This window comes from Sprattus sprattus (assembly GCF_963457725.1).
Source record: "Sprattus sprattus genome assembly, chromosome: 17".
Classification (NCBI taxonomy): domain Eukaryota; kingdom Metazoa; phylum Chordata; class Actinopteri; order Clupeiformes; family Clupeidae; genus Sprattus; species Sprattus sprattus.
The window spans coordinates 17288862-17304458 of record NC_137915.1 but is presented as its reverse complement, the minus strand read 5'-3'; the positions used below and the strand labels follow the sequence as shown (position 1 = coordinate 17304458).

Genomic DNA, 15597 nt, shown 5'->3' with positions numbered 1-15597 from the left:
CCTTGCTCTCTGTGTAGGCGTTTTTCATCTTCTTCACAGATACCTCTCCTTCTGGAAAAAAGGGGGGAAGAAGAAATGAAAGGCAGAGATAAAAAGAATGCAGTGGGGAAAAAAACAAGTGAAGGAACAGAAAAAAAGAAGGGGAGAGTTATCCACTAGATACAATAAATACAAAAGACAAGAGATTAAGAAGGAGAGAGAGACATGGGTAAAGAGAAAAACAGATGGAGTGGGGAAAGAAAGAGAGAAAGAAAGAAAGAAAGAAAGTGGAGGGATAACAGCGCCTCTTCTAATTGGGGTTGATCTCTCCTTTCCACCTGCACAACATCTGCCTCCAGTGTATGTGCTCTTGTCATCAGCCCACACAGCACGACACAGGAGGAGACTGACCTACTGAGCAGCTGTGGAGGACGACAGCGAAAAAAAGACCAGAAGACGCCTGGTGAGAAGGAAAGAGAGAGAGACAGAGAGAGAGAGAGAGAGAGAGAGAGAGAGAGAGAGAGACATGAGGAGAGGAAGAAAGAGGAAGGGTGGGAGGGAAAGGGAAAGGGAAAAAGGAACACTGGGAAACAGGCAGAGAGAGTCAGAGAGAGAGGGAAGGAAAGAGAGAAGGGACAGTGAGGAAGAAAAAAAAACAGGCAGAGAACGAGTAAAGGAAAGAGCAAGTGGGAGAGAAAGTCAGAGGGACAGATGGGAGGCAAAGGAGAGTGTGTGGAAAAGAAGAGTGGATAGAGACAGCTACTGAAACATACTGACTGCCAGACCAAAAGGTTGAGGAAAAAGAGCTTCTATAAAAAGTAAAAAGTGTAAAAAGGAGCGTGTGACAAGGTCATGACAGAGAAAGAAGACACACAGAGAGGGAGGAACTGACAGGCTCTCTGAGAGAGGACGAAGCAGAGGGAGACAGAGAGATGGAAGGAGAAAGAGAAGTGGAAGGAGAGAGAGAGAGAGATGGAGGAAAGAGAGAGAATTAGTCGAGTGGCCCCGAAGCAGGAGCTGGTGACGACGGCGAGCCAGTGGGCAAAGTGTGGTCAGTGGTGAGCTGTGTCTCGCACGTTAGATGTTTTCCATGGCAAACTGCAGAGGGCCCCGGCGGTCATCGACAGCTACAGGCCAGAACCACATTTGCATCCTCTATTCTGAATGCAACACCACAACCACAGAGCAAAACAACCAAACAGACTAACCCACACGAACACACACACACACACACACACACTCACTCTCTCCTCTTCCACACCTGGCTCCTCGACCACCCCAATCTCCACTCAGGTTACCTCACTCCTCACCCCCATATAGTTTTCCTCCGTCAACTCATCCACCCCCAACCCTCTCTTCTGCCCCCACCAACCACTCTACTAACCCCACCAACCCTCCCTTCTGCCCCCACCAACCCCTCCACTAACCCCACCCACAGCCAACGTCTCCTGCACCCTTTTCAGTGGGTCACCTACAACCACCTCCAGCATCTAGGTGGCGCTAACTGTCGCCCTTTAACTCTTCCCCCATGTTACCCATATTCCAAGTTTGGAGACCCGGGTGTGGGGTGGGGTGAGGAAAGATGTGTTTAGCAGGAGCATTAGGGCTGTGGGTCTGTGATGACTAATGTTGCAGCAGCGCAGAGCTGAAAGGGAGCAGTGCTAAGCTGTGCTCAGATCAGCAGGGAGAAGCCTGATTATTTATGTGCACAATTCAGCGCTGTGAAAAGGCTTTACTAACCCGGCAGCCCAGTGTGAGGGATGGAGCTGTTTGCTGCATTAGGGATCTACTGTTTTCTCCCCTTTTGTTTGGTTTTGCTGTAGTCTCCTTTCTAGTTGTGGTTGGATTGTTTTCTTTTCTTCTTTTAAAGTCTTACTTAAAAAGTGTTTACAACCGACAGCTTGAAAGACATGCTACTTCAGATGCTACTTCAACACTTCCACATCATGAAGTGTTTTTATTATTATTTCTCAAGCGACATTTCTTCGGTGATTAATTTTCAGCGGAATATTGCCTGCCAAGCCATGAACACTGTCAGTTGAAGAGGCCTTCCGAGACATCATAACTCAACAATACTCTAGCACTCTCTCACTCTCTCACTCTCTCTCTCTCTCTAATTACTCAGCCCTATCCCAAATCTGTCACCACAAACCCCACGCCACAAAAAACGAGCGAGGCTTCAACACCAGACCTTCAATTAAACTTGACATCTTTTGCACCCCATGTAACAGTCGGGAGCTTAAAAAAAGGAAATTTTGAAAGTCGTCTCCGATGGTTTGACCAATAAAAATGCACGGGAGCCCAAGGCACGGGAAGAATTCGTATGTGTTTATGTAATTATACTCGGATTCTCATAGGCTTCTGCACAGGACTTTTACAGCTCCTGAGGGGACCCTCACTCACACATCTCAATGTCCTCGCTCACATCCTAATTATCCCACCGTCTCTAATTAAAGGCCTCTTTCGGCTTCCCATATTTCTTGGGAAATACTTGGGGTACACTTGTTTTGCACTGCTCAAGTCAAATGGTTGAGAGGAAGTTTAATTTACCCTGGTTTTATCCCATGACATTAAGTCAAGTTGGCTGCGGGTTCTGGAAGCAGAGGGAGAGAGAAAGAGAATGCTATGGGCCTTAACTTCATTGACAGGCAACTAGCAAAGCAACAAGCAGAGTCCGTCGCACATGAGCTAAAGCTATCGTGTGGCGTGTGGGAGAATTGCGTTGACCCATGTTTGCACTTAGGATCTTGCTCATGGTATAACATTAGCTAAATGATTTTGCAAAGTTATTAAATTAGGATCGTTTACGTACAGCGGACTTTGCTCGTTGCACGTTGCCAGTCAATAAGATGAGGGCCCTTAGCCTGAAGGTGTTACTCTCTGGAAGCAACACTATCAGCAGTGGGCTTGGAGTCGCTCATCGTGTTGTTAGGGATTTAGCTGTGACTGAAAAAGGGGGTTCCCCCCACCCCACCCCACCCCACCCCACCTCCTGGGGGTCCAGTTTCCACATCCTGCTGCTTGTCAGGCTTTGTAGTGATGCAGCTGGGAGGTAGCAGAGATGTAGGGAGTGTGGAGAGGAGGATAAGGAGGGATGGGGAGAGGGGACGGAGGGAGAAATGAGGGGTGGGGTAGGGGGGTCCCAGGACGATTACCCCCAGCTCTGATCCGCTGCTTTGACCCAGGGCAAGCATCAAAGCCCGCCTGCTTATAGCCAGTGGGCCCGGTGTGGGTCAGTGAGAGTTAAAAGGAGGTTTATGGGTTGCTGCCCTGGACGCTCGTCCGCGTGTGCTCCAGGCCGAGACGCTTGCACCGAGGTGCGGAGAAGCACTGTGAACTGACAGTCAGATCAGAGCGGCGGTGCGGGCAAAGGAGAAGGAGGAGCTCGTGAAAGAAGGATCCGATCCATCAGCATTGGAACATGACAGGTTAAAACAACAACAGAGGGGTCCGCTGCTGAAACACATAGTTTTTTTCTAAAAGTGTTGGGGGGGAATAAAAGCCCTCAGTCAGAGCTTGACCAACAACGACTGCCAGACAGGGTACATTTTTCCTCAGCCCCGTCTCTCAACGCTGCATTCCGGGCATGGAGAAATGAAATCTGGGCGAACTTCTTGGGGTTTTTTCCTTTTCTCCGCAATCCTGAGGTATCCAAAAAGCATGGATAATTTGTGATAATCGTTGCATAGTGAGGGCTCCGTTAAAAGACGTGTCCACTCCTGTCTGTTAGCTTTGGTGCCCTGGTTGTAATCAGTTGCAACTATCAGAATCCCCATCAGGTAGGTGTTGAATGGTACCAGTCATGGCCTCATACCTATGTGTCATTGGGAGATTTCACTTCCTCTGTACCGCTTTCACTTACAATACCGACAAACAATAGATAGGAATTTTGGGTAGCCGCAAAATAAGAGTGTGTATGTGTATATAAGAGTAAGGGTGTGTGTGTGTGTGTGTGTGTGTGTGTGTGTGCGTTCTTGTCTGAGAGTGTGTGTGTGTGTGTGTGTGTGTGCGTGCGTTCTTGTCTGAGAGTGTGTGTGTGTGTGTGTGTGTGTGTGTGTGTGTGTGTGCATGTGCATGCATGTAAACGAAGATCTCAGGTGTCCTGAACAGGCTCACTGACATTAATAGTCACATGTGATTCCTTCTGTTGCGCTTGTAAAACCATCCACTCTCAGCCCCTTGCAATGCAAGCCAATGACCTGTCAACAAATATAATAACAGACTTTTTCTTTCTTCTGCATCTGAGGGAAATTCCATAAGATGAAGGAAATGGACTGGAAAATAAACATTCCCATTCTAGTCCACTTTTCTACGTATAGAGCCATTTATATAAAAAAAAGCATAATCCTAGAGAACAGCTGACATAACATTTTCGGGACAGACTAATGGTCCTCTCGCATTTGGCTGCCGCTTGAAAGACGACGTCCAAATACCAATTCAGAGTGCAGGCCTCAAACTCTGACATCGTAAAAACGAGACCCTCTCATGAGAAGCACAGAGATGCTTGAGGCTTTTCAGCGACAGATAAACTTTCATATTATCTCACCAAACACTGATAAACAAAATAAGAACACTGTTGAGTTTTTTTGGCAGACCACTGTACACAATCGCAAGGTATTACGCAAGCTGACGCAAATTAGCATCTTTGCTGCTAGCGGTTAGCATTAACAAGATGTGGGGTCGGTGATTATGCAACTGCTTGCATATAGCGCAGGGCTCATCTTGTTTACACGTTTGTTGGACCCACTCAAAGTTCACTATCTATCCGTTGTCACTTGAAACAGATAAGACGCAGGCGTCCCCTGTTCAAGCTCTTGACTCGCTGTCTTTTGTTTGCTTTCAGAAGTCATGCCAGATACATTTTTATGGAGAGATAGCAGTAAGTTATCATTTGGCCATCAGATTGTGCCATTACATGCTATCATACAAATATTACTCTGATCTCATTTTTCCGCCCAACTGCATATTTCTCTCCTTGAAGATTTGGACGGTCAGCTTCCTGAGTGATTTACTCAGAGGAAGGCTACTGGTTGATCTGATGACCACAAAACAACAGACCCCGCCACCACCCCCACTTAAAAAATGACTCCCTTGGTCCTCTTTAGTTTGGCTTCCATTACAACAAAGTAAATATAAACAAAGATAGACTCTGGTTTTTGATGTACTTTAAATGGCCTACCTCTGTAATTTGGCCTGAACCTTTTAAAATGGCTGCCAAGACTGTGGTGATTACTGTCAAGGTTTCATTTTATAGGATTTCCAGGCTTTGAGGAATGTCATCAGAGGGCCAGTCCACAGTGTGTGATTGCGATTGTGCGTGCGCGCATGTGTGTGTGTATGTGTGTAGGAGAGAGGCAAAGAAGGCATAGGAGTTTCAATGTGTGTGTGTGTGTGTGTGTGTGTGTGTGTGTGTGTGTGTGTGTGTGTATATGCATGTATGTCTCTAAAAAGTCAGAGAGAGAAAATAGGAGACAGTGACTGTGTGTGTGTGTGTGTGTGTGACAGACAGACCTGCTAGAGTGATCTGCTGTGTGCTGCAGCAGGTGTGTGTCTGTGCTGCAGGCCGTCCTGAGCCTCGCACAGATTTAGTGGAGGAAGCTCATGTCAGACGGCTGAGATGGATTTCTCCTGAGGGATCCGATAAATAAGGAAAAAATATCTTTGAAAAAGGAAACGCAGCTGTTTCCAAAGGAGAAGTCAAAATATTGATGGCTTGCATTCCAGAGCCACAAGCTGTAGGGCCAGGGTATCTCTCTCTCTCACTCTCTCTCCCTCACCCTTTCTTTCTCCATACCTCACCCACTTTCTCTCACCCTCTCTCTCTCTCTCTTTTTTTCTCTGTCGCTCCCTCAGTCACACTCTCTCCCTCTCCCTCTCTTCTACACTCACTTGCTCCCTCTCCACCCACCCCTCATTCTCTGTCCTATCCCCACTGGAAACTCAGAAAGGAACAGAGGGCAGCCCAGGGGCTTCGAACAGCAGTGCTGGTGCGCAGATAAATCTCTGCAGCTCCACTTAAACGTGTCTGAGTGTTGACCTTACATGCAAGCACTCCTTCTGATACTCAGCTTAAGAGGTGAACAAGAGCTCAACCAACAGAGAGCCCAGGGAGAGAGGAGAGCAGAGAGAGAGAGAGAGTACTTTATTCCACGTGTGTGTGAGTGTAGACATGCCAGTAGATATCACCACAAGTTAGAGTGGATTTTGTGGAACAAATCTCAGCTCAGCACCTGACCTGAGAATTCTAAGCAGTTCTACGAGTTCAGCAGAATGGAATGAAATACTCGATGCCTCAATAGGCACTTTTTTTAATGTTTCATTTCATACAGGAATCCTACACTTCCCCAGTTTAAACAACTACCTCAACTTCACTGTGCCAGTGTAACAGGCCTGTATTACGTTTGCATGTATGAACATCCATATGTGGCATATGAGAGTGTGTGTGTGCGCGAAGCAAGTATTGCATGTGTGTGTTGTATGTGCAGGGACTAGACTTGCACAAATGTTGAGGGTATGAATATTGTGTTCTGTTATTTGTGTGTGTGTGTGTGTGTGTGTGTATGAGTACTGTGGCGTTTTACAATATGCTTTTACAACATGTATTGTGTGTACGAGCGTAAATGTAAGTTGTATACTGTTGTTTACATGCACGTGTACGTGTGTGTGGTTGTGCATGTGCACTTGCTGTGTCATAGTTATTGTGTGTAGCACTGACCTGGCTCTGCACCATCTCTGCTCTCATCTGTCCTGTTAAGAGTACATGTAAGTTGTGTGTCTGTCTGTTTGCGTGTGTGTGTGTGTTTGCGTGTGTGTGTGTGTGTGGTTGTTGTGTCGGAGCATGTGTAGCAGTGACCTGGCTGCTGGAATGTGCTGGTGGGAGTGGGTCCTCAGCACCATCTCCGCTCTCATCTGAGCCTTTGTTTGCTCGGCCCTTATCGTGTTTGTAGAGTCGCCCCTCCTCTATCTCAGGCCTCATAAATTAGTTAGGTCAGCCCCACGGAGGGGAGGGAGGGAGAGAGAGAGAGAGGGAGAGAGAGAGAGAGAGAGAGAAAGACAGCGGGATGGAGAACTATGTGTAGGAGAGAAACAGGGTTTGTGAGAGAGATGTGAGTGAGTGGGTGGAAGTCACCTAGAGCAAAAGTGTGTGAGTATGTGTGTGTGTGTGTGTGTGTGTGTGTGTGTGTGTGTGTGTGTGTGTGTGTGCATGTGCATGTGTGAGTGTTTGTCTGTGTGTGTGTGTGTGTGTGTGTGTGTGTGTGTGTGAGTGTGTCAGAAACAGGAGAGACAGAGACAGGAGGAAATAAAGAGAGAGACACAAAAAGGGGGAGAAGACAGAGAAGCTGCGGAGAGCCGGGAGGCGCAGAGGCGACCTGTTCCGAGCAGAGGGACTGGCGGGTGGTGAGGGCTTGTTGTTTCAGGCACGTCCTCCACGTCCACTCCCCAAAAGCCAACGGCTAACAGAGCAGGCCGAGGGCTGCCACACCCCTCTCTCCGTCACTCTCTCTAAGTGTCTCTTCACCTTTCCCTCCGTCTCTCCCGCTAGATTTCCCTTTCCCTCACACATTCCCTCTCTCTTTCACTATATCTCTGTCCCTCCATTGCTCTCTGTCTCTCTCTTGCTCTCTCTCCATCATGTTTTTCCCAAGTTATGTCTTCTTTCACAACAACGGGGGAGAGTGCCCCCCACCCCCACCATCTCCCTCCATTCCTCCTTCATCCCCTCCCTCTCTGTCTTTCTGCCCTCCGAGGCCACTGCAACACTTAAATCACCCACGACCTGTCACCTCACTTTCTCCTCTTTGTGTTCTCTATTTCCCCCTCTCTCCCTCTCTCTCTCTCTCTCTCTCTTCCTCTTCTTTCCGCTACATTTCTGTGCTCTCCTACACACCAGCTTGTTTCGTTGAATGCCGATAAATCACGGGGGCCGGCGTTGGGCCACGACTCCGTGCTGGAATGTGACACCCTTGCCTCGTCACCGTCGTTGTTACGCGCCGCTAATTCACTCCACACTCCGTGTTCTTCCCATAGACAGTAAACACCAGTCCGCACTGAAGGCCCAGCCCTGGCTAATAAGGTCAAACATGTGAAGCATGCAGCCAAGGCTAACCTCAGTGGCTTTCTGCAACACTGAGTGCGAGCGAAGGTTTATCAGCCCGTCATATATAATGGATTAATGCCTCTGACTCCTGCCCCTGTGGGTGCTTCTCTATCAGCTGCAGATGCAAGCCATTCTTTTCCTAGGAGTCGTGACCCAACTCGAAGCCGCAAGTGTGAAGCTGGCCTTGGAAACCTGAGGTCATGTTCACCGCCTCTCTCGGCTCGACCTTAAAGCTCATATGTGAGTTTGTGTGTGCGTGTGTGTGTGTGTTTGTGTTCGAAAGCAGCTGCTTCACATCAACACATCAGCTCTTTGTTGATTCAGAACTCGCAAACGGCACCTATGGCACCAGCGTCGTCCATAATGCCACAGCAGGGGAGGTAGTAAAACAGGCTGGAGATGGCCCTTAACTCACAGACAGAGAGAGAGAGGGAGAGAAAGAGTGGGAGAGAGAGAGAGAATGAGAGAGGCGGGAAGGAAGATGGCCCTTAACTCACAGACAGAGAACGAGAAAGAGGTACAGAGAGAGAATGAGAGAGGCAGAAAGGAAGATGGCCCTTACCTCACAGACAGAGAGAGAGGGAGATAGAGAAAGAGGGACAGAGAGGGAGAGAGAATGAGAGAGGCAAGAGGGAAGATAGCCCTGAACTCACAGAGCGAGAGAGAGAGAGAGAGAGAGAGAGAGAGAGAGAGAAAGGAAGACGGGATGAGGGAGGGAAAGAGAGAGAGAGGGGAGGGAGGGACAGAATAAGAGAGGGGGGAGGAAGGAGAGAGAAAACGAGAGGGTGGGAGAGTGAGAGATTGAGAGAGAGAAAGACTAAGGTCTCACTGGAGCCTGTGCCATTTTTTCCAGCCCTGCTCTTTTCACAGCCTGTTCTTGAAAAGGACAGCAGGTGCAGCAGTGCCTCGAGCTCCCGAAACACACACACACACACACACACACACACACACACACTCACACAATACTGTCACACACTGAGTTCATCTTATCCTCACCTGAGCACCTGCAGTCCAACTGACTGTTCAGTTATTCACCACTACCTCAACTAGGGAAAGGGCCATTTTCACTTCAGATAATGACAAGGTATTGCATCATTCTTCCCCCAGTGGCATCCTACAATACACAACAGAACTGCTACAGATGTGCGGGGACAACTTCCAGAATGTTCCAGAATGCATTCTGTGTGCACACAACTGGTTTAAATGTTCTTTCTGGTTGGCAACAAACGGCAAACCAGAATTCGATCTTTCATGTAACACTCAGATTCTTGACCTTTAGGTGGCAAACAACCCAGCACCAGTTCTTCACCAGAAACATATTTGATTTTGTTCCTTATAACAGTTTAATAACTGTGGAATGGCACTTTGAAGAGATAGCAAATCGTTGGACATGTTGGGAAAATTCCTCCTCTTCATGTCAGAGGCAATAAAATATTTTAATGCGTTATGAGGCCCATTAAATCACAGTGCTACCACAATATCCTAATCTATTGTGTGAAATGGAAAAGTGCCACTTCACAGTAGACTTACGACAATCATTATGCCATTTAATGTGTCTGTAAAGATCATATTCCATAGTACTGACCTCTTTACAGCACTGCTATGATGCAGATAGAGATGTGAGCGAACACACAGTTCACACAACAGAACGCGCACACCCACTTTCAGACTCACTAACAATCCCCATAGAGAACACAGCCTAACCATTGGAGAGAGAGAGAGAGAGAGAGAGAGAGAGAGAGAAAGAAAGAGAGAGAGTCGTGGGAAGGGACGAAGTACAGCAACAGGCCTGCACTGGCTTATGCAAGGTGTCTCACTACGAAACACACACACACACACACGCCTCCCTCACAAACACACACACACACACACACACACATGTATGCCTCTCTCCAAAATACACACACAAACACTTGTATGCCTCTGTCCCAAACACACACATACATGCACGCCTCTCTCACAAACACAAACACACACAAACATGCACACACTCGTATGCCCCTTTCCCAAATATATATATATATACACACACACACACATACCTCTCTGCCAAACACTCATACACACATTTGTCAGACATGACAAATGCAAAAGTCGAAGTGCAGAAAGTGTGTTTAATCTGAAGGTGTTGGCTCGTTGACATGGCAGAAGAGGAGCAGAGAGAGAAAAAAACAGAAAGAAAATGCCACCTCTCACGTCACGCATGCTAGTTCACAACATGATCTATGGGAGACGTGGACTGTAATCAGATGTTCCAAAGAGGTTATCGGCCTTGCATCCCCCGCTGTTCGCAGATGGGGAGAGGGGAGGGGGGGGGGGGCCTGATTCTTGCAACTCTCTTATCTCAACCTCGATCCATCTCTTTTCACGAAGCTAAAGCTCACAGGTGAGAGAGAGGGAGACGGGGCTAGATGAGACACTGACAAAAAAAAAAAAAGATTGTAGATTGATGGGGGGGAAAAAAGAAAAAGAAAACAACTAGGCTCTCACGTATAGATTTGGAGTTGATCCGCTGCATCAGTGGAGCAGGAGGTGGAGGAGGAGGTGGTGGTGGCAGCAGGTTTGGAGAGTGGTGTTAGTTGAGACGGGTATGGCGTGAGACGGAGCGATTTCATCAGGAATTTCACGGGTGCGACACAAGTGAACAGGGCACGCTCTTAAACACAGTTATCTCCTGACCCCCGGTCATCAGCTCCAGCACGTGTGTGTGTGTGTGTGTGTGTGTGTGTGTGTGAAAGAGAGAAACTGAGAGAGAGAGAGAGAGAGAATGTGTGTGTGTGAGAGAGAGAGGGAGTGTGCGTGTGTATGTGTGTATGTGTGTGAAAGAGAGAACCTGAGAGAGAGAGAATGTGTGTGTGTGAGAGAGAGAGGGAGTGTGCGTGTGTATGTGTGTATGTGTGTGAAAGAGAGAACCTGAGAGAGAGAGAATGTGTGTGTGTGTGAGAGAGAGGGAGTGTGTGTGTGTCTGTGTGTGAAGAAAAGAGAGAGAGAGTGTGTGTGTGTGTGAGAGAGAAATAGGGTGTGTGTGTGTGAGGAGACTGAGAGAGGGAGTGTGTGTGTGTGTGTGTGTGTGAGTACATATCTCCAACGGACAGATTAGAAGTCACATTCCTACAGGGATAATCACCAGCGATGTTTATGTCTTAAAGGGACCTTTGATGAATGCCCAGTGCATGTATCAGTGTTGCCAAGGCATTCGTTATCTCCACACAAGTTTAATTGAAAGTAAATACAATGAAAGCCACAATTGGCCCGTCCAAGCACTGTATGTTAAAAGAATTAAGAACATAATACACATACAGGACCTTGCTCAAGTCAGATACAATGAATGTCTGTGTCCCCTTGGTATACAGACAAAAAAATCCACGTATTGAGTTACGACATTAAGGAACTTCCTTTTCCACGATATCAGCCAGTACACACTGCCCGAATGGCATAAACAGTCCGCTTGATATCAGGGGGCATCCAAACATGCCACATTGTTTCCCTATCCCCTGTTAAAATAGACTGGTCTATTAATACAATAACGTCAATCTTCTCCAGCCTCTGGCCCTGTTGTATGTCAGAGCATTTCTATTTTGAATGTGCACGACTGAGTCAAGCCTTTCCACACAAACAGTGTTCTTCCAGGGTGAACGGGAGCATAGCTTGAATTCTTCGCTTGATTGCCATACTAACACTCCGTGTCACAAAACAGTCATGATATATCGCTCCTTTGTCTGGCGGTCCTCAGGAAGTCTTTTTTGGAGGGATTGCATAAAGCCTGCCTGCATCAAACAATTAACTCTTTGATCGCGGCCCACTAATGATTTGATCGGGCAGGGGCTTAAGGACACGTTCTGCTGCAAAATAAATGGCTTACCCAAGATTTGTGGGCGCTCAGAAAAGAAAGGCTGGGGGTGGAAGAAAAATCTGCACATTTCAGAATAAGCCTGGATTGTCTAGACCTGGCTAATCTTCTAAAAAAAAAAAACTCCCTTGAACCCACATCTGTGGGTCAGCTTTTAAGTGCAGGCAGGCATCTGCAGTCAGGGTAGATAGGGCCGATCTCACTGGGGGTGGTTGTTGACTCTGCTAAGTGGGGTATTGACAGTGATGCTATTGCCGTGTGCTGGGGTGTGGAGATGGGCCGAGCGTGTTGGGGTCGGGGTGTGAGAAGACTTGCAGACAGAGGACCCTGTGAATCATGGACAGCTTAGGGGCGGGGAGGGGGAGGCGAGTGACTCCACAGCTGGGTGGCTGTTCATCCCCCCAGGTGGAAAAAGACGACAGCCTTAATGAACACAGGGATGCTTTTCCTGGATTTTCCCTGGGATTACTGGAAGTCCCCCCCACACACAAACCCCATACACCACCCCCCGCTACCCCCGCCATCCAATAAAACAGACAAATATACTGGCTTATGAGCGCAAACAACACTCAGGGGTTTTCAAAGGAGCACATGCCAAGACAAACACTGGCAGTCACCTACCTGTCCCGGGGTGAGACGCAGAACGCCGTCAAAGCTAAGCGAGGTTGACATGGGAACAACATTGAAAGTTCCGTACCATCTAATGAACCAATTCATGCAAGGTTCCTGTAAGTTCCTGGCCCTCGGACCACCCAGTCAAATTTGATTTGTCACAGGCCTCAAAAGAATCAATGGAGAATAGCTTCTCCTGTGTGTCTCAGCATACAGTGGCTTTCCTGCTGAGGCCAAGACAGAGTGAGAAAATCTTCAGGAGTGACAAGGTGTGTGAAAAGAGATGTCCCATTTATTTTGATGAGGCATTATACTTCAGGCACAGTAATGAATGAAAAGTCTCTCTCTCTCCCTCTCTTACACACACATATTAACTAGGTATTGCTTCACAACACTAACACTTACATATAGCCAGACAGACTCTGGAGAGGTAGCTATTTTTATGGGAAGGGAAAAGAGGATGTGTCTGTTAACCAAATTCACATTTTCTTTCTTTTTGTGGGTCTATGAGACATCTCCGTGAGTGGGGCTGCTCTAATGGCCAGATGACTAATCTTAACGACTAAACAAGTGCTCAACGTGAATCATAGGCCAGGCATAGCCCGGCACTTACATAGAATACAGATGATACAGAATCCCATGAAAGACTCGACCCCTGAGGAACGGAGTTATTCTTTCCAATTAATCTCTGACAACGGCTGCGAATAGACTCCATCATTTTATAACTTCTACAGATTCAGTTCGGTTTTTCTTCTTCGACTAAATCCTTATCCTTTCGGTCCAGACATTTCAAAAGCTTGGCTCTATATCCAAAGCCCTAATGCCTCGGTGGAGAGTGTATGAGGGACAAGCAAATTAAAACCATATCAGGTGACAGACCGTATCCAAACTTTGCGATATTAGCAAAGCAGATGCCGGCTCTTGGCTTGGGAGACATGAATTGCAATTACATTCATTGAGTCAGTGACCTCCATTAGTAATATGGTAATGTCATAGCATTCTCGAGGTGAACCGAAGGACCCACATGAAAAATGTACCGATCGGAAGCTGAAACATGTTCACAGAGGCAGATGATTCACTTTGTGAGTATATATACGCTTTTTCACGGCTGTCAGCACCTCCTCGAGGAATGTGGTTTTCAGTGCGCGTTTAAATACTTTCCAACACCAGGTGAACAATACATGTAACGTTTCTCATGTAGCCTACTGGAGAAAACACTTTTTCGCTGTGCCATCGCATCAGTGCCGAGGATGGTTCGTGGTGTTCTCATGTCCTGAGACATCCATCAAGCTTAGCGTTTGCTTCATTGACCAGTGTCTGGCAGAAACTCTGTTTATCTTAACACAGTCAGCAAAGATTGCTTTTGTAAACACTTGGACGGCTAATGGAGGGAGTGATCGTGTTCTTTTTTCTGTTTTCCCTGTTTATGATTACAGAGCCTCTTCGGCGTTCGAGGCACTAATTAAAGCAGTATTGCAAAACACAAGTGTAATGTGGTTTGCACTCTACTACAGCTTATGCGACTGCAGCTTAGCGTTGCAAAACCCCCGTCTTGATTAAATAATGTATCCTGATTGTGTTTTTCCGTTAAACCACTTTAACATAAACGACATAAAACACGTATCAATCCTTCAATTAATTCCATTACTTTGTGAGTGTAAAATGGATGTGTGGGCTATTTACTGCAGCAGAAAAAAAAATCTGATCTGAGGGGTTAGGCAACTGAAAAGCAGTTGTGCTTTCATGCGTAGGCTACGCCCGTTGCGCATGGATGTTGACCTCAGGCTCTCCTAGCAATATGGGTCGGTGGCCCGTGAGAGCCAACGCACCTGTGCAATTTTGGAGCTGCACCTTTGCGGCACTTGCCACGGCCGCCCCCTTCCAAACCATGTGAATGTGAAAATGCCATGGCCTTAAGCAACTCCGTACCCCTGAGATCTCCACCTTCAGGCTACCCTTTAATTTCGGAGGCAGCCTGTTGCGTTTTACAGTTGCTAGCATCAATAGAGAAAGCCCAGTGTCTTAAGTGGTTAATATTGAGCCTAATTTTAATCATCATTTGGCAAGTCTATAATTATAATTTGCGAAAATTTGTTTGTGCTTACCCAGGTTTACAAAGCTCATGACCATATCCGCGTCGTTTAAGAAGGCACTGTCCTGAAAAGTTGCCAAAGGGGGTCCTTGCGTGGTAAACATGGACTTGTATTGGTCCAGAATCCCGTCCACTTCGTTTTTCTCTTCGTTAGATATGGTATTGTACAAATCCATCATAAAGAGTGGTGCAGAATTGTACTTGCCGTGTGAAAGATGAGGTCTAGGTCTATGCGGCAGTCCGAGGATAGACAAGATCTCTTTCTGCATCTCTCTCTTCTCATGCGTCCGTAACCTCCGATGAACGAAGCTCGGATGAACTTCGTTGTTGCCATCGAATAAATAATTGCTACCTGCAATAAGGAACATGCAATAAGAGCTCCACCACAACCCCGCAAAAGCAAACCAACAGCTTGTCATTGTATATCCAGTCTGGAATGAATAGAGTGTTATCTGTCAAGACGTTTGAGTTTCCCCAAATTGTTAATTAAAAGTTCTTTATGCGGCAGTTGTTCTTGTGCGCTCCAACACTTCGCCAAAAAGAAGCGGATTAAGCTCCTTTGACAGAGGCACTATCCTTCACGCCATATGAATTATCATCCAATATTAAGTGCTTGAAAGAATTGTCCAGGGTTTTCTTTACTCTTGGATGTCCCCATTAAATCCTCTTTCTGTTTTATTAGAGTAAGCATAAAACTTTCTTGAATCCAACTTCATCCAAATTGTCTCCAATGTTGTTAAGTCTCCTTGGAAAATTCACTCAAATAACTGAAATAAAGCATCCCGCGACAATTTGGACTGTTAGTCTTGCAACTGTGACGAGTAATTTATAGAGCAACAACGTCGAATCAACGTGGCAGAGGTTTCTGTCTTCTGTTATAAAGATTTTCCATAGCCACCGAACACGCAACAATACTGCCTTGAGTGATTCCTAAATAACGGGAATTAAGCAGGTAGCACAACGCGT

General features: G+C 46.8%; 1 protein-coding gene across 1 annotated transcript in view; it reads right to left on the bottom strand.

Annotated features, from left to right (window-relative positions):
* bmp6 (bone morphogenetic protein 6) overlaps positions 1 to 15100 on the bottom strand; it is a 34556-nt gene extending 19456 nt beyond the window's left edge. The window contains exon 1 of the mRNA XM_080854808.1: positions 14645 to 15100. Coding sequence (XP_080710934.1) covers positions 14645 to 15050 — 406 coding nt within the window. The 5' untranslated portion in view covers positions 15051 to 15100. The remainder of the gene's footprint in view (positions 1 to 14644) is intronic.
* Between the last annotated feature and the right edge of the window lie 497 nt (positions 15101 to 15597).